Here is a 19,927-nt window from a genome sequence, read left to right as displayed (position 1 = left end):
GGGGGGGAGAGATATTTAGTGGCTGTCATGACATTTTCTTGTTGCCTCTGGTCCCAAAGCTCTCTAAGAGGACACTGATCAATTAATATTGTTGGTAATTCATTTATCTTTTCATTTTGAATAAAGAATGTTTTCTTTACGATTCTATTTATGTATTTTTACAAATTATATTTTGCAAGTCACTCTTGGATCCTTCAATTTCAAAGTAGTCACAGGAGATGAAGTCCAGTATGTGGACATAAAATAATTGCTATGGAGCATCATTAGGTATCAGTACTTTCCATAAAACGCTGGGTATTTAGTTCAAATTACTTGATCTCCATTGGTGTGCTATTCTGTATGTTTTCCTGCATTGGACATGTTACTAATGAGTCGGCTCTTGTTAGTTTTAGTCTCCTGCCTGTTTTACCACAGAACACAGTCTCAAATTCCTAAAATCAAAAATACAAAGTAATTATCATCATGCTTAATGCAATACATATTTAAGTAAAATATTATTAAACTACTAAGGGGCAGGCAAATCCTGCAACTGGTAAACCTTAGAGGGAGTGATGGTCCAGTGGTTAGGATGCTAGCCTGGGCGATGAGAGACCTGGATTCGAAGTCCTGCTCTGCCTCAGACTGCCTGACTGACCCTGGGCAAGTCACTTAGGCCCAACTCCTCAAAGGTACCTAAGCAGAGTTAAGTGCCTAAATTCTTTAAGGATCTGGGCCTTAACCCCTCTGTGCCTCAGTTCCCCATCGGTAAAATTGGGATAATAGTGTTTCATTACCTAACAGGCATGCTGGGAGGCTAAATACATTAACAATTGTGAAGTGTTTAGAAAACAATTTAACTGGGCAGGAAAAAAAAATTTGCCTGTTACTACTGACTAAATACTGTAGGAGCACCTTCCAGCTAATGTGACCCTTTATAACTCCCACAACAGTTCTGATCGTGAATGTTTGCACTTGTGCCTCCAGCACAACTGCATCCCCAAAACCCATCTTCATAGTAGAACATAAGGCACCCCTGCAATGTGGCATTAAATGAACATGGATCTCTAGGTTGGCTCCTAGCATAGTACTCCCTTCTGCTTGGAATCTTATTGGTTTTGCTGCAATCAGAACCTGTCACAACTATTAGGGAAGGACAGAATTTGTTCCTCCATTTATATGAATTTTTGTGTGTCAAATCAGTTAACATTTTAGGAGAAAATTCTACTTTCAACTTGTCACATACATACCATTAGTCAATGGATACTGCTTGTATGTATCTGAAGGCAGAACTTTTATTTTTGACTACATTTCTGCAATTTAAGACTTAATTTTATGACCAGTTGGGCAGCTAACTTTGGAGACACACATGCTCCAACCCCAAAGACTTCTGCATACCAATGCTAGTTTTCATAGTGCTTGCCCTAAGATGTCATTTTGAAAAGAGACTAAGGAACAAATCAGTTCTTGAAGTGCTTTACGCTGCCACCACCTCCAGGGAAGGACCATATACTAAAAAAGACACCACTGAAGGCTACTGCTACATGGCCATTGTGCATGGGTGTCAAAATCACCTCAGCTGGAAGTCGTCATTGGATAAAATAATATGCATACAGAAAGATTATGGACTGTCAAATGTTTAAAAAAAATGAATCGTGATTAATCACACAATTAATAATAATACCATTTTTAAATATTTTTGGATGTTTTCTACATTTTCAAATATATTGATTTCAATTACAACACAATACAAAGTGTACAGTGCTCACTTTATATTTATTTTTGATTACTGGTATTTACCCTGTAAAAAAAACAAAAGAAATAGTATTTTTTCAATTCACCTAATACAAGTAATGTAGTGCAACTCTTTATCATGAAAGTTGAACTTAAAAATGTAGAATTATGTTAAAAAAAACAAACAAACCCTGCATTCAAAAATTAAACCATGTACAATTTTATACTCTGCAAGTCCACTCAGTCCTGCTTCTTGTTCAGCCAATTGCTCAGACAAACAAGTTTGTTTACATTTACAGGAGATAATGCTGCCTGCTTCTGGTTTACAGTGTTACCTGAAAGTGAGAACAGGTGTTCTCATGGCACTGTTGTAGTCAGTGTCGCAAGATATTTATGTGCCAGATGCGCTAAAGATTGATATGTCCCTTCATGCTTCAATCACCATTCCAGGGGACATGCGTCCATGCTGATGATGGTTTCTGCTCGATAACGATCCAAAGCAGTGCAGACTGACGTATGTTCATTTTTCATTATCTGAGTCAGATGCCAGCAGCAGAAGGCTGATTTTCTTTTTTGGTGGTTCGGGTTCTGTAGTTTCTGCATTGGAGTATTGCTCTTTTCAGACTTCTGAAAGCATGCTCCACACCTTGTCCTTCTCAGATTTTGGAAGGCACTTCAGATTCTTAAATCTTGGATCGAGTGCTGTAGCTATCTTTAGAAATCTCACATTGGTACCTTCTTTGCATTTTGTCAAATCTGCAGTGAAAGTGTTCTTAAAATGAACAACATGTGCTGGGATCATCATCCGAGACTGCTATAACATGAAATATATGGCAGAAGGCAGGTAAAACAGAGCATGGGACATACAATACTCCCCCAAGAAGTTCAATCACAAATTTAATTAACTCTCTCTTTTTTTTTTTAACGGGTGTCATCAGCATGGAAGCATGTCCTCTGGAATGGCGGCCAAAGCATGAAGGGGCATACGCATGTTTAGCATATCTGGCATGTAAATACCTTCCAATGCTGGCTACAAAGGTGCCATGCAAATACCTGTTCTCACTTTCAGGTGACATTGCAAACAAGAAGCAGGCAGCATTATCTCCTGTAAATGTAAACAAACTTGTTTGAGCAATTGGCTGAACAAGAAGTAGGACTGAGTGGACTTGTAGGCTCTGAAGTTTTACACTGTTTTGTTCTTGAGTGCAGTTATGTAACAAAAAAAATCTACATTTGTAAGTTGCACTTTCAGGATAAAGAGATTGCACTACAGTACTTGTATGAGGTGAGTTGAAAAATACTATTTCTTTAGTTTATCATTTTTACAGTGCAAATATTTGTCATAAAAAATAATATACACTTTGATTTCAACCACAACAAAGAATACTATATATATATAAAAAATCCAAAATATTTAGTAAATTTCAATGGGTATTCTATTGTTTAACAATACAATTAAAACTGCAATTAATTGCGATTAATCTTTTGAGATTAATTATTTGAATTAACTGTGATTAATCAACAGCCCTAATATATATATATATATAGTTACTGAACTCTCTAATAAAATAAAGTACAAGACAAATAAATTCACTTATAAAACCAGGGAGACTGGAATAGGAAGCAGAAGATGGAATGGGAAAAACAGCTCCGTGTGTATGAGTGAGCAGGATAGGTATGGATTAAAAGTGGAATGTTTAGAGAAGGCTTCAAACCAACAGCCTGTTCTGGTTCCCCTAATTCCTGAGTGTGGCTCTAATTGATCAAATTAAACTTTACTTAGCCTGTGAGATCTGATGCAACACAGACTATGAGCTCAACTGAAACCATTCTAATCGAAAATGTGGCTGAAGGATACAAAGCCAATGAACTGGATGTTCTTTTAACAGACAAAGTAAATGTTCAACACAGGTGTCTCATGTGTCTGTCGTGATGCAATACAGATTTAGTTCAACTGTTTAACCATTTTAAGATCATTATTAGAAAAATTTTAAAAGGTGGCTTGTACGAGATTTATTAACCTTTTTCAGGGAATCCCCGTGCCTTTCCTGAATATATTTCAAGAATGCTGTTGTCCACTGTAATGTTGTTGCCTTATCAGTATCAGCAGTGCAGAACGGAACCAGAAGATTCAATTCATCACAACAAATCCGGATTCTGCGCCTACAGTCAACGCAAAATAATAATTTTTAGCAGCCAATTAACCCAGATAGCTGACACAGATATATGGTTTTATAGCTGTTTAGATGTTGATATTTGTTTTGCATTTTGAGGGGACCAACACTGGATAGATATGAATAGGAATAAACACAAATATTTGGAAGATGCACCAAAGCTAGCCCAGGTCAGTGTAAATTACATTGCTGTGTGCCAGCTAATTTGCCTCCATTCAAAAGAGTTGCAGTCACCCTAAGACAATTTTGCCAGTGCAACCTTCCTCTGAGTTTTTATTGAGGCGGGGAAGAGGACACCAGCTTTAGTTTTTAGCCGGGGCATGACTGCTAGCAGAGGCATCAAGTTCTGAGGATCTGTGCTGAATCACTGCACAATGGAGAGAATCCATTGCAGCCTAATACATAGGTGCTAAACCTTAGACAGAAATTTTAATAGTTCTATTTAGTTGGTTGTATTTCTGCTTTTGTGGTCATTCTTTAACATTTACAGTGCAATAGTGTCTAAAGACCACATCAGGTTGAGCCCTATTGTGCTTGGCACTGTACGAATATATAATAATAAATGCCAATCCCTGCCCAAAGACCTTTCAGTTTATGGCTGCTCTACAGTATTAGCAATTACTCATTTCAATATTATTCATTTCTACTAGCGTAAGTCTTTCTTAAAACTGCCTTTAAGACACAAAAAGCTTGTATCAAATTAGGATCTATACTCAATCATATCCTGTGCAAAGACCTGTGAATGTAGGAGTGAAAAGCAAATAACGTTTTTTTCCATGGTGTTCAATTGTGTCCTGTTAGCACTGTGAGTTGGCACAGAACCTTGGGAGTGGTGGGAAGGTGACTTAAAGCCACCTCTTTGCTTGCCTGATCCTGAAGATGGCTGACAGCTGAAATGGCCCCACTGTAATTTGGAGCAGCCTACAGGCTAAATTAGATCAGAGCAGTTCTCAATCGACCACTCTGCTAGCTGAGGTTCACCAGAGCACATTATGTTCTGGACCTGCCACTTCATGTCCAATGAGGTGGGAGAGTAGGTGAAGTCAACTATGTCAGCTTTATTTATAGTATTGTATATTTATTTATAGTTGTACTAGTCTTAGAATAATTTCAACTATATTTCAATCACAGTTAGAAAACATCGTATTTTCATTTTCATTAATCAGCTGCAAAAGAGAAAGAGCCAGTTACAGTTACTTTGAAATCACTGTCATATGTCAGTCATGATTATTCATCTTTTGTTACCTATGTACCTAAAGTTTGCATACTTCCTCTGTTATTATAAAATAACTATGTTTTGAAAGAATCTGTTAAAGGATTTTGGTGTATCTTAGAGAGTCAATAATAATTTTAAAAAATCCTGAACACCTAAACCAGAATTGTATTTGCCTTCAGCAGACTCCCACTCCCTTTTCTACACGAGAAGCAGGGTGGATAAAAAAAATCATTGATTTTTTTTTTTTTAAATATTTAAAAAATATATTTTTTTTAATTTAAATCAGTTTTTGATAAAATGCTTTTTGAGGGATAAAATGCTTTTTGAGGGGAAAAAAAAGATAGTTTTAATTAATATACATTACAGCTCAAAGATATCTCATCATGGAATAGGGATTATACATTCTAATTCTATAGTGTGAGACAATATATTCATGTAATGTTTACGAAAAGTTTTGTAAATGAGTTCCAATAGTTCATAGATTAGGGTCCTGATTTTATGGAGTTTCAGGGGATTCTGTATAGATTATTTAGGTTAATCTTTCTATCTACCCAATGGGACTCCGTGCTAAGTCTAGAAAAATACCATCAGAGATGCTTACTTTTGCAGTTCTCAAACTGTGGATTTGTGACTCCTGCAAAAATGTTTTAAAATAAAATAAAATAAATAAATATATAGAGGCAGAGGTGAAAGTAAGCCGGTACAGTCCGGTACAGTATACCGGCAAGAGCCGGTACACTGCTGACCGTACCAGCTTCCCCAGGCCAGCGATTTAAAGAGCCCTTTAAATCACCTCCAGAGCCCTGTGCTGCCACCACTACCCCAAGGCTCGAGCAGTGGGGCTCTGGAGGCAATTTAAAGGGCTTGGGGCTCCGCTGCGGTAGCAGTGGCCAGAGCCCTGGGCCCTTTAAATTGCCATCAGAGCCCTGGGGCTCCCAGCCGCCTCTGCAGCTGGTAGCTCCAGCGGCGATTTAAAGGGCCCAGGGATTTAAAGGCCCCGCCTCTTCTGGTTGAGGCCCTGCCCCACTGCTCAGGATTCCAGCGTACCGGTAAGTCCTTTAAGTTACTTTCACCCCTGTACAGAGGTGAGAAATAACAGACCTCAACCCTATGGTCCCCCTGTTAATTTGTGTACACAGATTTAATCCCTTACCTCTCTCTAAAAGTGCAAAGTTTCAAAAAGTTTAATGACTAGAAGATTATTGGGGGCAGAATTGATCTGGACAAGGAGAAGAAGTCTGGAGATAAATGTGAGAAGGGAGGGACAGGCAGTAGAAACAAAAGTGAAACTGTTTGAGCAGCATATTCCAGAAGTCTTGAGATCTTTCTAAGTGTAGCCTTCATTGATTTGAGATCTACCATACCCTTCTCTCACTAGAAGGGAAAACCTATAATGGCAGCAGGCCATAAAAGAGACCCAGTTTGGGTCTCATCTATCTCTGAGCTGTGAAAAATATGTATTAAGATTATAACAACCAACAAGAATGCACTTTTATGTAGAAATCCATGATTAAATCGAGTCTTCCTAACTAGTGATTTAAATCAAATCTATCCTGATGAGAATGCCGCTTTCTGCAGCTGACAAAGTAAGCAAAACATGTCCAATAATCTATTCTAAATTATATAATTAGTATACTGCAGTTAATTTATGCTTTAAGAATGTTTTTTTGCTGGAACTCTTCACAGAGCAATGGAAATACCTTCTGTCTCTTTCCATGCGGTTATGCCTCTCCCTGCGCTGAGAGATTCCTCCCTGAGTTCCACTCTGTGCCTGCATACTTGAATTTACCTGTGTTGACTGCCAAGTACCTTGTGCAGATGCAGTATTTTGGCTATCACATATATTTTGAATTTCACTAAGAGGTTTGCGGTCTACATTTGCATCCAACTGGCGTATTCTGCCGCGACTTCTTTTGTTTATTGCTTGTTTACATAAAGCTTCTTCTTTGCAAAACAAGGAAAAAAAGCGGTACTTTATTTTTCATTCTCCCACTCTATCATTATTTAATAAATATTAAGCTTCACTGAAACTTTATGATTTTGTAAGTTTTCATTTTGATGGACTAATCCATAACTAATATAAAAAAGTTAGACCTTTGTAACTGTAACTCTTCTTATTTTCAAATGAGTTCATTCTGTCATCTGAAAATTAAGTGGTTAATTCTACTAAAACACTTCGAAAATATAAAGTGCTGTAAATATATTACTTTTTTATTATACATATGAAATTCACATTTTCAAGATAATTACTGCTGCACTACTAAATGTAAACTAGTGTTGACGCCATCAACTTTTTCATCCTACTATTCAAAGGAAAAAATGTCAATCAATAAATGAGCAATATCAATTTAATAATTAAGGATCAGATGCTCCCATAAAGGGGAAAGTCCTGCATACGGATCATAGGTCTCAGTGAATTTCAGCTTGTGATATTTCCTCCTAATTGTTCCCTGTTGCAGTAGCACAACTATTGTCGCTATGTGGGGCAGGAGGAAGAGAGAGAGAACCATCACATGCACCAATTTTCCAGGATGCCCTGCAGATCTGTCCAGCTGGGGAGGGCAGGGGCAGCTACACGGAGGCCCGTGCCTGACAAACTGCTACATGAGACTGACTATAGCAACATATTTTTACAGGAGCCCTGCTGCCATGGCCTGCCCTGTGCTCACTGCTCTGAAATCCCCCTGATGCCCCTCAGGTGGAGACTTACTACAAGGGGGGAACCTGAAGAAATAATGATAATTTAGGTTTCAAAATATCCATGGATGCGCTGGGGTGCTGATTATTTTGGCTCCCTCATAAAGTGGATTGCCACACCAGCACTTTAGGGGCAAACACTATCGTCAGAAACCAGCATGGATGTTGATCATTTCTGAAAGTCTGTCAGATACCTACTGATTCTGTAGATTATTTGTAGAGTTCAAATTGCATATATGGAACCAGTAAAAGCACATTCATCCTTGCAAACAAACTGACTAAGTAAGTCAGAAGAAATATAATTTGAGGTTGAGTGGCACAGAAAACAAAGTGAGCGGAAGCTAAATCATTTACCTCCTACTTTAATCCAAACTTGTTCAGGTAAAGCTTTATTCCTAGTGCCTACTGTTTGTTTAGTGGATTCAATTTCCTGATGATAACAGAAAGAGAATGCTCTAGGTAATCCAAGGTCTTGATGTTTGGCAGCTTCCAGAATAGTACATGATGTGCCAGAGTTCTGAAAAGGAAATTAGGGAGGGTTAAGTGAAAACAAGAGGATAATACTTTTGATATGTATTTTAACATTAGTCCCATCCTATAATGAGTTGTATTGATAAATCAAATGCCAATTGTGATTTTTTTTTCTGTACCAGTCATGTGATTTCAACATCCAGACCATTTGTGTAGTTTTATTGTTGTACCTCTGGCAGTTTCTGCATGCCAGTTTTGGTTATTATTCTTGGCTTATAGTAACTGTGAGAAAATGAAATTTCATGAGTTTTTGTCAAAAGAAAATGGAAAGAAGGAACCAAGAGAAAACATCTACTTGCAGCTAGCTATGTCTTTGTGAATGAAACTGATGTAGCGGTGAATTGAGTGACTTAAACAAAAGTACCTTTCTGGAAAGAAATCTAATAGACTGTTGGTACTGGCCGTTGGGTACATATTCATGTAAGAGATATAAGGACTTAATCAAAATGACTGAGAACTATATTTCATCTTTAAGAATATTAAAAAGACACATAAATTATAAATCCCTCTGAACATGCCTACGTAAGTTGATTTTAAACAAAACCCTATAAAATTAATTTTAATTGATCACATTCAAAGTTAATTGTATTTCAGTTAAATCTTGAAGCATTTTTACAAATTTAGACTATTGTTAAAGTTTCAAAGGAGAAGGCTACAACTAATAATAGAAAACAAAAAATCTACCTGTGTTTGTGAAGGGTTAGCACTTCCAGAAGCAGAACAGGCATTCATCGTAAATAATGGATATGTGAACTGTAAAGCAGTAGCTGCAGCAGCAGTCTTATTTTTCACTAATGTAGTACATTTATTCTGCTGCTGGTGAAGAGGCATACCCATTAGTTCTGCTGGTTGACGAATCAGTGTTACTAAACTACAAAAAACATAAAATAAAACATGACTAGTTACTTGAAAATGACAACTGTAGAAACCTTTTCAGCTATCTACTCTTCTAGTGACAATCATTAAAAAAAAATCATGTCCATTTACTTTAAATACACATTGCCATTAAGGGCCAACTATTTACCTCACTAACTTCAATGGCAAAAAGGATCTGTTTAATACATTATTTTATTCTGTACAGTGAAATTACACTGTTGGACTTCATAAAAGTAACTTCCTTCAGCTAAGTTTGTCACTAAAAAAGTATATATAATAAAAACCACAGGCTCAGTAACAAAAATATTCAGATAAATGGCTGCGTGTGCAAGTCTTAGGTTCATATCTTGCTGCAAGCGGATTTGTGTAGACAAGCTCCTGCACCATCATGGAGCTCCTTCCACATTACAACATTAACCAGAGTCCTCTGATTAGTCTGTTAACAGGGTGTGAAATCTGCATTACTTTTTGCAAAGTAAGAAGGATGCAACATCTAAATAAAGCTCAGGTTTATATATTTTGCTTACATTTGATGTTGATGTCCAAAATAAAGTTGAAAATTAATAAATTTACACAACTATATGGTGTATTGTGTTAATAACTGACCAAGTTCAGACCTAGTGTAAGTAAGCACAATTTGAAGTTAATGGTAATTGGGCCCTCACTTCCTCAAGATCTTAATTTTGTGCCAAAGCACACAGCTAGTCATTTTGAGTATTAAAAACATAGCAAAAAGAAAAGGAGTACTTGTGGCACCTTAGAGACTAACCAATTTATTTGAGCATAAGCTTTCGTGAGCTACAGCTCACTTCATCAGATGCATCCATCAGCTGTAGCTCACGAAAGCTTATGCTCAAATAAATTGGTTAGTCTCTAAGGTGCCACAAGTACTCCTTTTCTTTTTGCGAATACAGACTAACACGGCTGTTACTCTGAAAAAAAACATAGCACTGTTCATAAATTTGAATCCGCTTAAATTAATACTGAACTACATGAAAATATATAATTTAACAGTAAACTTTAAACTAAAGTTAATGACAACACACTTGTTAAGAGTCACTCCAGATTCTTGGGGCTCTTGACATCGGGGATTTTCTGTCTGGATGCTGTTGAATCTGTCTTCCAAACGAACACGAACTGCAGATTTAGATCTAGGCTCAGGAGCTGGTGCTGAATTTTCAACAAGTACAGTTTCTTTATTTGTCCCACCAAAATTTTCACCATGTTTAACTCTTACTAAACTGTGCCCTGTGACTTCTACAGAGTTACTATTAGGTGTTTTATCTACTTCATTAGAAGGGAGATTAGATTCACTAAGTAGCATCATTCTGAGCTCTTGAAAGTCAATGTGCCCCAGACATTGGTTTGAACCCATTAAATTGCTGTCAGAAGACAGACCTGACTGACAGATAACTGGGTAAACTGACTGGTTCCCAGAGTACGATGAATAGCCAGTTTGATTGGTGTTCACTGAGGACTGCTGCTGAGGTTGATCTGCAGGATTACTAGCTGAGAAGAAAGCAGAATTGAGCCTAGTTTCCATTTCGCCTTCATTTGCTTGTGCCTCCATGTGTGAATAGAGTATGTGCTGAAGCTGGGTGTACTCTATTTCCGTCATTTCCACCAGGTTGAGGTCTGTGGTGGTGAAGCTAAGGTTTTGCTCACCAAAGGAGCTGTCAGTTGGGCCTTCAGGTCCAGCAGGAGCAGGCTCCGGAACACCAGCAACTGTCTGTGCGCTGGAGGTCTGTTTTGGAGTTGATCCTGACATGACTTCAAACTAGAAACTGAATCAATCGCTAATAAATCCTTCAACAACTAAGTGTGCTTCCAGCAAATGCTATCATAACCACTCCCTCAAAAAAAAAAAAAAAAAAAGTAAATGTAGTACTCCCCTGTAACAACAGCTCCAAGAGAGCAATGAACAGCACCCTGTAAAAAAAATGAGACATCCAACCCAAGAGAGAGAGTACAACCCCTACTCCAGTCAATAATATTTCTTCCAAAGAGAGGGCATCACATCCCCACCTGGTGAGCCCCCACAGAGGAGTGTCTCGCCCCACCCCCAGTATGGTCCCCTCCAAAAAGAGAGGGAATAACACACCAGAAACACCACCTGCAAAACAGGGTGTAATCCCCCAACACTGGCCCCCTCAGAATGGAGGCTGGAGCCCCCAATAATGTCCCCAGAGAAGGCACTACCCACCCAACGATGCTGTCAAGTAGAGGGGGGAAGGGCCCGGCCCCGATGATAATGGATCCCACCCCGACAAAAAATGGAGGGGGGGGGTCAGCACGTCCAAAAAACAATAACACCAAGCAGGGGAAGGAATAAATTCAGCCCATCCCACTAACAGCCCAAAATAGGGTGGGGGAGGGGGTAAGCTCGGCCCTAGCGCAGCCTGCCCCCTCCCTAGTGCTCAGTGAGGCGCAACTGTAGCCCCCACCCCTCAAAAGCCTGCCCCACAGGGATCGGCCAGGTGCGAAGTCTGCCTAGCAACAGGCAGGAGATGGGGGGTGGGGAGGGAGTCTGCGAAGTACAGTTCCGCCTAGGGGGAAGGGTGGACGGCCTACCCGTGCGCGTGCGCCGCCGCTTTTTAACCGCCGCGAGCCTTCCTCTCCTCGCCCCTCCCCCCCGTGGCCGAGGGAGGCTCGCGCGGGGACGCCACCGGCTGTGTCCTCGCCTCGCCTCGCGCCGCAACTGCAGACGCGGCAGGCCGTGATTCCCGCCAGAGGCGGCTGCACGGTCACGTGTCCGCCCCGACATGCGCCCACTAGCGCGGGGGCAAAGAGGGCCGCTGCGCACGCGTCAGCCGGCTGTGGTGTGCCGCCTTCCTTCGCCACCTGCCCAGCGGCTTCGCTTCCGCTGTACCCACAACACCGCCCCCCCGCCCCAGTACACACACACGTTTCCTCAGGAACGCACCACACACCGTTCCCGTTCCCCCTCCCGCAGAACCCCTCAACAGCGCCCGATCGGCTTCCCCCGGTCCGGCCAGGAACACCCACCTCACAGCGCCCCGAACCGTCTCCCCGCCCCCGTCAGGACCACCAGCCGGGACCACTTCCCTTCCCAGCGCCGGATTTACAGCGGAGGCGCCCCTGTGCGCCGCGTCTTCACCCCTCCCCCCACCTACAGCTGCCCTTTGTGTTTTCCCTAAAACCATGAAACTTTTAACCCACTTCCAAGTTCCGGGCACCCTGAGGACGCGGGCGGCCCTAGGCACGTGCCTGATTGGAAGTTTGGCCCTGACCCCTCAGAGCCACCCACCCACCGCCAGGGGCCACCTCCTCTCCCGCCCTTTAGATAAAAACACTACCTCGAAAACAGACTTTTTTGTGTTCTACAAATAAAAGCACACAACTCATTTCAATATCAGTAGTTTCACCTTTGGAATGAGATGGATGTGCCCTCTCCTTCCCCCCCCCCAGTAGCCCTGGGGCTGGGAAGGGGGGGGTCTCTCTCCCCCAGCCCACCCCCCCACCATAGCCCCCAAAGTGTGTGTGTGTGGGGGGGTCCCCTCCACTGCCACAGAGCTGAAGCTGGGAAAGAGGGTTGTCTCTCCCCAGCAGCCAGAGGCCTGGAACTGGGGAAGGTCACCTTTCTCCTGGCCCCGCCCCGCAGCCCTGTACATCCCAAATTCCTCCCCACTGCAGCCTCCCACCTACCCCCTATTCCCTCCAAGGCCATCACCTCACCTTCCATGTGCGCCTTCTTCAGGGTCCAGCACCTAATTAGTGGAGCCACACCTGTGAGGTTCCACTAATTAGGTGGGTGGCCCTTCAGTCTCTTGGGTGCAGCCGGCCTGGAATGCACCTTAGAGGGAACTATCTATGGATTACCTGAATGGAGCTTGCGGACTACTGGTGGTCCACAGACCAGAGTTTGAGAACCTCTGGTCTAGATAATACTTTTCTGCCTCAGTATCGTACCTATTGAGGTCACTTCCAGTCCTACAGTTATATGATAAAAACTCAGTATTGTTTTTAGAGTTTATCTGAAACAGGCTAAATATTGTCATTCTTTCAGGCCCAGATTTTGAAATCTAGACAACATATCTTGCAGCAGAATTAAAGTCTGGCTCACCATCAGAGGCCATGCTTGTGAAAGGACAAGGCCATGCTTATGAAATGGAACCACCACCAATTTTGTCAATGCCACTGATGCTGTTTCCTAGCTCTTGGCTCTATGGAAGTACGGACCTACTAGACCCTAGCTTCACCAAATCCCAGCATGAACATTTGCAGCAGCCTATTTGACATTGCTATGGAGACCATCATCCTAGCACATGGGAAGCACACAAGTGCCTTGTAGAGTCACTCCATCTGCTTCCAAATCACAGAAGCCTTGTTCTTCACCAATGGGATGAATTTTCTCCCTTCCACCTCTGCAAAGGCTGAGAGCAGCTGAGCTGTTCATCAAAGAAATTTCTCATTTGTTCTGCTGATGTATGCACTGCAAAAGACAACCTCATAATTCAAATAAAAAATCTGGAACATACTAGAAAATGTTTTTGAATGGCTAATTTAAAAAATCAAACAAGCCCAACAAAGATAGCACTTGCCTTTCAGAACCGTTACAGTTAATGTCAGTTGTTAAATAACTTGTTTTGTTTTGAAAGCACCATCCTTGTTCAGAATGGTAGAGAAACTGAGCAATCATATTGGCAAAACATCCACCAGTGCTCAGTAACTGTTTCTTATGCCACTCTTCTTCTCTGAAGCCTCTCAAATTGTAATACTGTTTGTCTTGTTAAAAAGTAGTAATGATATAACTAAAATATGTACATGGATTTAAGAAAAAGACAACAAATCTCTGTAGATGTTTATTCTACTTACAGTAACAAAAACCTGTGAAGTCCCACATTTTAATGTACAGTGATATATTTTGCAATATAAAATACAATTTACAGAAATTTCTATCAAGTAAACCTAAACAAACACACTTGATTTTTGCATACTTTTATGTACGTCTTTAAATTAGAAACATCCCAGTAAAAAGAAAAAGAAAAAAAATCTTACATCATAGTAGATGTTTGCATTTAATACCACCTCTTTCTGCATTTTATCATTTTGACTACCGGTTTCGAATACTGCCCATCATTTAAATCAGCCGAGTCCTTGATATTTAAGGAGTTCAAAGATGCACCAATATAAAGTGTAAAATCTGTAGTGATGTATATGGAATAGTGCTACTTATAATGTAGACTTCAAGATGCAAATGTTAGTAGGAATCTAATTTTACATTTGCAAAACTATTTGATAAAAATATCAAAATATTTACCCAACTGTAAATTTACAGGTTCAAATAAATTAGCAGGGTTTTCTCTGTTTCACACTTCAGAATTATGTACTTGAAGAATACATGAAAAGTAGCAGTATGCTGTATTGCACAGTGAAACACTTTCCCTCAAGCTACCGCATTAAACTAATATCACCATTTCCATTTCAAGCTTTATGCAAATGTTTATTTTCAGTGGCCAACATTTAAATACACCATCAGCATTATTATGGATTGCCAAAAAGCACTGACATTTTAGTTTGGGAGCAAAATACTTCTTGTCAATAAATTACAGAAAAAGTGGAGAAAATCCTTAAACCTCTAAATAGAAACATTCTGCAAACAAAATGCTTTGCAAGAATCAGCATAACCAAAAAAATAGCTTTAGTAGTATATTTAACCAGCTTATTTTCCATTCCTTTGGTTTACCAGTTTATTCATTTATAAATTTTAATTATTTGCCAATGTATGTTATTTTTAAAACTTCAGAGTTCCACTGGATACAGAGGTGTTATATTTTCTTTAATTATATTTTTGTAAAAATGCAACATTTAAAACCTTGCAGCCCCATGAAAAAAAAAGTTATTTATGTAGAAGCCTGTGTTTCTTGGTTGAACTCTCAGCAGCTAGATTCCATAACTCAAAATACCTTTATATAAAAAGGAAGATAGTGCACTTTTAAACTTGTCATTTCATATTCAAATACTCTGTCAGTTACAAATAAGGAATAACACTGTTCTTTTGTAGCCATTTCTTAAATACACACAACCCATCCATTGTAAGATCACAAGACAACAATATCAGACTCCTCTTGTAAAGCATGTGCTGTAGAAACAACTTTTTACACCGAAATACTACATAAATGAGATGTAAAGATATGGCTCCTAAGGTCTTGATTAGATTCTCTTATAAAATTACAATTCAAGTTACTGGAAAACATAACTTTGTAATCTTAAAAAGCAATATGCTCTTTGTAGACTTTTTCCATTCCTGTATTCATTGTAAATGGAAATTTTAAGATAAAGGTGTAAGTAGAAAAAAAAGAAAATCTCATAACTCTTAACGCTGTGAATTTTTGTAAGAAAAACATTATGCACAAAATTCTGCAAGTTAAAGTCCAGTATGTTCTTGCTTCTTATCTGTTTGAATATTCTCATTCACAGTTGTTAAAAAACTGTTTTGTCAACACATTTTGTAAGGCTTGTTTTACAAGGGCATTCTTGTAAAGATGAGAATATACAGTATATACACAGGAGATCTCGAGTGAGTTCTTGCTTTTTTTTTTTTTGAAAAATTAATCATTTATTGGGTCCAATTGATTATGAATTGTTTCTATGTCTGATTAGTGGAAGATGAAGCAACTTCTGTTTCTGCTGGATTTTGAGTTTCCTGCTGTGGTTCGGGCTTCAAATCTTTACCACTTTCCTTACTTTTACTTCGGGCTTTACGATCTTTTCCTCTGTCTCTGTCCCGGTCTCTGTCCCTCTCTCGGTCTCTTTCTTTCTCCCTGCTTCGATCTCTGTCTTTATCTCTGTCACGATCCCTGTCCCTGCTTCTTGATCTGTCCCTATCACGTCTTCTGTGGGAATCTCTCTCTCTGGTTCTGGCTCTCTCTCGGTCTCTGTTTCTTTCCCATTCTTTTGCCCGCTCCAAATCTTTCTCCCTATCTTTGTTTTGGTTTCTCTCTCTGTTTTTATCCCAGTCTTTGTCTCTGTGTCTCTCCCAGTCCCTTTCCCTGTCTCTATTCCAGTTTCTGCCATGATCTCTTTCCCAAGGTCTGCCATGTTCCCGATCCCTTCGTCTTTCTTCAAACCCTCTGCCTTGTCGATTCTCTGACTGCTGACCTTCTGGCTGATCTAGTACCTTTTCTTTATTTCCTCCTTCATACCTCTCCCTCTGCCTCCCTTCAAAAGTCTGACCTCTAAATTCAATATTTTTGCCCTCTCGGAAATCAGACACCGGCCATTGCGCTTCTGACTCAGGTCCTTGCCCTGAAAGATTAGGAAGAGAGGTAGATGGCCCTGCTTCATCCCACATCTCCTTCCTGTGTGGTGGTGGATGACTTGGAAGTTCCAGGAGTGGTCTAGGGCTTGGTTTCATACCTTGTGGAGGTTGCCCTTGAAAATGAAACCTAGAAGGGGGAGGTTCATTTTGTTCTGGAAATAATGCAGGTGTAGTTCCTCTTGGTCCTCCAAAATGAGGTGGTGCTGGCCCTCTCTGGTTTGCAAATCTGGGTGGTGGACTCCCTCTCCGTTCTTCAAAAGGCGGTGGCAAAAGTCCCCTGGGCCCTGGTATGTGACTTGGAGCTGGACCTCTTTGCCCTTCAAATTGATTTGGATGAGGGCCTCTTGATCCTCCAAAATGACAAGGTGGTGGACATCTTGGCCCTCCAAACTGAGGTGGTGGAGGGCCTCCTCTCTGTCCTTTAAACTGAGATGGTGGTGGTCTTCTTTGACCTCCAAAATGAAAAGGTGAAGGCCCCCTATTTCCCATAAACTGGGGTGGTTCTGGTCCTTCAAATTGTCCAGGAGGCCTAATCATTTCATTATATTGGGAATCTGGGAAGTCTCTTTGTTCCATGTGAGGTTCTCTACGATCTTCAAACTGAGATGGCGACATTCCTCTTGGACCACCAAGATAGGAAGGTGAAGGGCCCCTATTATCACCAAAAAGAGGAGGTGGTCCATGTTGTGTAGAAAATAATGAAGGAATAGGTCCTTTTTGTCCTCCAAATCTGCCAGGTGGAGGTCCTCTCTCTCCATCATTATTTGGAGAAGAACCATGCTCTTCTGAAAACTGTGGTGCTGGTCCTCTCTGCCCAAGAAAATTGGGTCCATGAGGTCCCCCAGATGCACCAAACATCAGTGGTGGAAGCCCTCCTTTTTGCCCAGACAAAGGAAATGGAGGCCCGCCTCGGTTTTCTTCTAAGTGTTGAGGGAGAGGTCCTTTTTCTCCCTCACTTTGAACAGCTGGAGATTCAGTTTGTTCTGCAAACTGACGGGACTGAGAATTTCTTTGATCTTCATACTGTACTGAAGAGAGATTTCTTTCTGGTTCAAAGTGACCAGCTATCTTTTCCTGAGGTGTAAAGATTGGATTTGAAAAAGAATCTCTTCCTACTGATGGAGAATTAGCATCCTGTGACTCATTTGACCAAGGTACTTTATGCAAATCTTGCAAAGACTGACCATCATTTGGTGTAGGGAAATTGGGCTGAAAAGATGTACTGGGAGGTGTTGGAAGCAGTACTTTACGTAAAGGCTTGGATGTGGAAGTTTCTCCAGAAGCTGTTTGATTCACACTTTCCGGATGAAGTTTAGCAGTGTTTTCAAACTTGACATTAGGTGCATCTTGTTCAGATAGTGTAGCCACTTTTTCACCTGGAACCCACTTCTCCTCACTATACCCAGCCGAGGTAGCAGAAATTAATGTTTTATCTTCCTTGTCAAGTGAAGTCTGTAATGAACCTGGATAACTGGCTGGAAAAACTTCTTTTGTAGGCGTCTCATTGTGTACTATTTGTGGCTTTATCCGAGAATCAGCACTATCATTATTCTCTGTTACCATTCTTCTAGCCTGTCGAGGATCTCTACTTTGCCTCAGATCAGAGCCCTGGTTTAGCACTTGTGCTTGGTGATTTGAGGATGAAGGTAAATCAGATTTTTCTGTAATTTGTTGTTCCTGCTGGAATAAGTCAGTCTTTGTTATGGATGACTTTGGTGGCGGTGACATTAAAGCATCAGACACTGAAAAGTGAGCCATTGAAACGCCAACAGCTGCTCTTTGTTGTCTGAGGGCTTCTTCTTGTTCTTCCAGTTGTCTTTTCTGTTCTTCTATTTGTTTGTTTAATTCTTCCAACATTTTTTGCTGTTCTACCAAGGATGAGGGAGCAGACAGATCAGGCACATATGGGGCGGATGTTTCCACAGCATTGCTTTTCACATCTACATACATTTTATTAGGTAAATCATCAACCGTAACTTTTGCTTCTTCTAAGATAGTTTCATCTTCTGGATCATAGGCCTCATCCTCTAGTTCAGATGTTTCACAAGGCTTTTCAAGATCATACAGTTTTTCACTTTCACCAGTCTGTATTTCAAAAGCTCTCTCTGGCTCATACTCTTCTTCAGGATCATATGGTCTATCATCTTCCTCCTCTTCTATAACTTTATCTTTGGACATCTGCCCAAACTGCTGTACAATTGGATCTAATAAAGGAGCAGCTGACACTCCATCTACTGTAACTTGAGCTTCCTGGTTTGAAGACTGAACAGTTTCAGAGTCCTTAGTAACAGACTCAAAAGCTTTCTTTTTTCCAAAAAGAGTCTGCAGGATGTGCTCAAGAGGTGTGGCTGTTTTTGAAGAACACGAAGTTGTGGAAGATGAATTTGTTGTGCCAGTGACTGTTGCTGTTGCTGAAGTTGGAACTGGCAGTGTCATGGTTGCTGTGGTTCCTGTTTTAATCGATGACAGTATTTTTAACACTGATGGTGTTATTGTAGATGGTTCTTGAATGGGAAGCGGTGGTGGTGGTGGTGGTGGTGGAGATACAGGTGGCGTTGTACTTACAGCTGTTTCTCCAGAATAATGTGTGTATTTTGAAGGTTTCTTTTCTTGCTGGGAAGCATTAGGGCCTTTAGGGTACACTGATACCTCAGTTTCTTCCTGTATTTGAGTTCTGCTTCGCTTTTCTTCCATCTTGTCCGACTCCAGAACAGTTGCAGGACGTTTACCTTTTTGACAAATCACTAATCCAAGAATTAAATTTGGACGTGATGATTCAAGACCTGGAAGACAAAAAAGACTTTGTTATAAGTCAGTTATTTATCCTTAAAGCAGTAACCGATTGATCTGCAACAGCAATGAAAGCACACAACAGAGAAAATACATAAGATCAATACAGATATAGTGTAATTCAAACAGAAGGTGCACACTATGTAATTATGTCAGATTTTTCACTAGCCTTTTTTTTAAAAAAGGAAGAACACTATAGGATATTTCAGTTAAAAATATGTTCTCTGATGCTTTTCTTACGAAATATTTTTAACTGAACAAACTAGCAATAGGTGGCGGTACTAAAATAGTGACTTCCTTATTAATATAAAAAAATCAGATCAGATCTCTGCATTGGAAACATACTTCATTAAATATTCTTTTTTCACTTGTTCACTTCTCAAAGCTAACATGCTTTTGATAAAAAATATCAAATTATTTATCAGTAAATATAGTGTAACTAATGGAAATAAAATGGGAAAGCCTGCTACAACAATACATGCATTCAGTACATCTAAGTAACAATAAAAAAAATGCAAAGAATTATTATTAAAACATTAGTCTCATGCCATTTGAATTTTTCCAACTGTTTTCTATAGTACATTGAGAATATGGTAACTTTGTCTTTAACAGCACATTTTTTAAAAGAGGTCAAAATTGTGTTTAGCTTCA

General features: G+C 40.1%; 2 protein-coding genes across 5 annotated transcripts in view; both read right to left on the bottom strand.

The window, feature by feature from the left end:
* Nucleotides 1-152: 152 nt before the first annotated feature.
* On the bottom strand, nucleotides 153-11,948 carry TCFL5 (transcription factor like 5). 2 transcript variants are annotated; one of them, XM_074969579.1, is made up of 7 exons: nucleotides 11,776-11,948; nucleotides 10,251-11,057; nucleotides 9,013-9,199; nucleotides 8,152-8,314; nucleotides 6,801-7,044; nucleotides 3,732-3,873; nucleotides 153-431 (listed from the first exon to the last, which is right to left on the bottom strand). In XM_074969579.1, exons 2-7 carry the CDS (start codon nucleotides 10,970-10,972, stop codon nucleotides 309-311), a joined length of 1,581 nt encoding a protein of 526 aa, XP_074825680.1. In that variant the 5' UTR covers nucleotides 10,973-11,057; nucleotides 11,776-11,948; the 3' UTR covers nucleotides 153-308. The 2 variants fall into 2 exon arrangements, with proteins under 2 accessions (XP_074825680.1, XP_074825682.1); XM_074969581.1 differs by lacking the exon at nucleotides 11,776-11,948 and having other exon boundaries at nucleotides 10,251-11,154.
* A 2,102-nt stretch (nucleotides 11,949-14,050) lies between these two features.
* The window catches only part of DIDO1 (death inducer-obliterator 1), an 87,943-nt gene continuing 82,066 nt past the window's right edge, over nucleotides 14,051-19,927 (bottom strand). For 2 of the 3 annotated variants that reach the window (XM_074969591.1, XM_074969592.1), the window contains one exon: nucleotides 14,052-19,269. In XM_074969591.1, the coding sequence (XP_074825692.1) occupies nucleotides 15,815-19,269 (3,455 nt within the window). In that variant the 3' untranslated portion in view covers nucleotides 14,052-15,814. Of the gene's footprint in view, nucleotides 19,270-19,927 lie in introns of all 3 variants that reach the window. The other variant, XM_074969590.1, reaches the window with a different exon arrangement.

The sequence above is a fragment of the Natator depressus genome, chromosome 13 (genome assembly GCF_965152275.1).
Source record: "Natator depressus isolate rNatDep1 chromosome 13, rNatDep2.hap1, whole genome shotgun sequence".
NCBI classification, from domain to species: Eukaryota; Metazoa; Chordata; order Testudines; family Cheloniidae; genus Natator; species Natator depressus.
The sequence above is the reverse complement of the archived record's forward strand: the minus strand, read 5'-3'. Positions and strand labels throughout refer to the sequence as shown.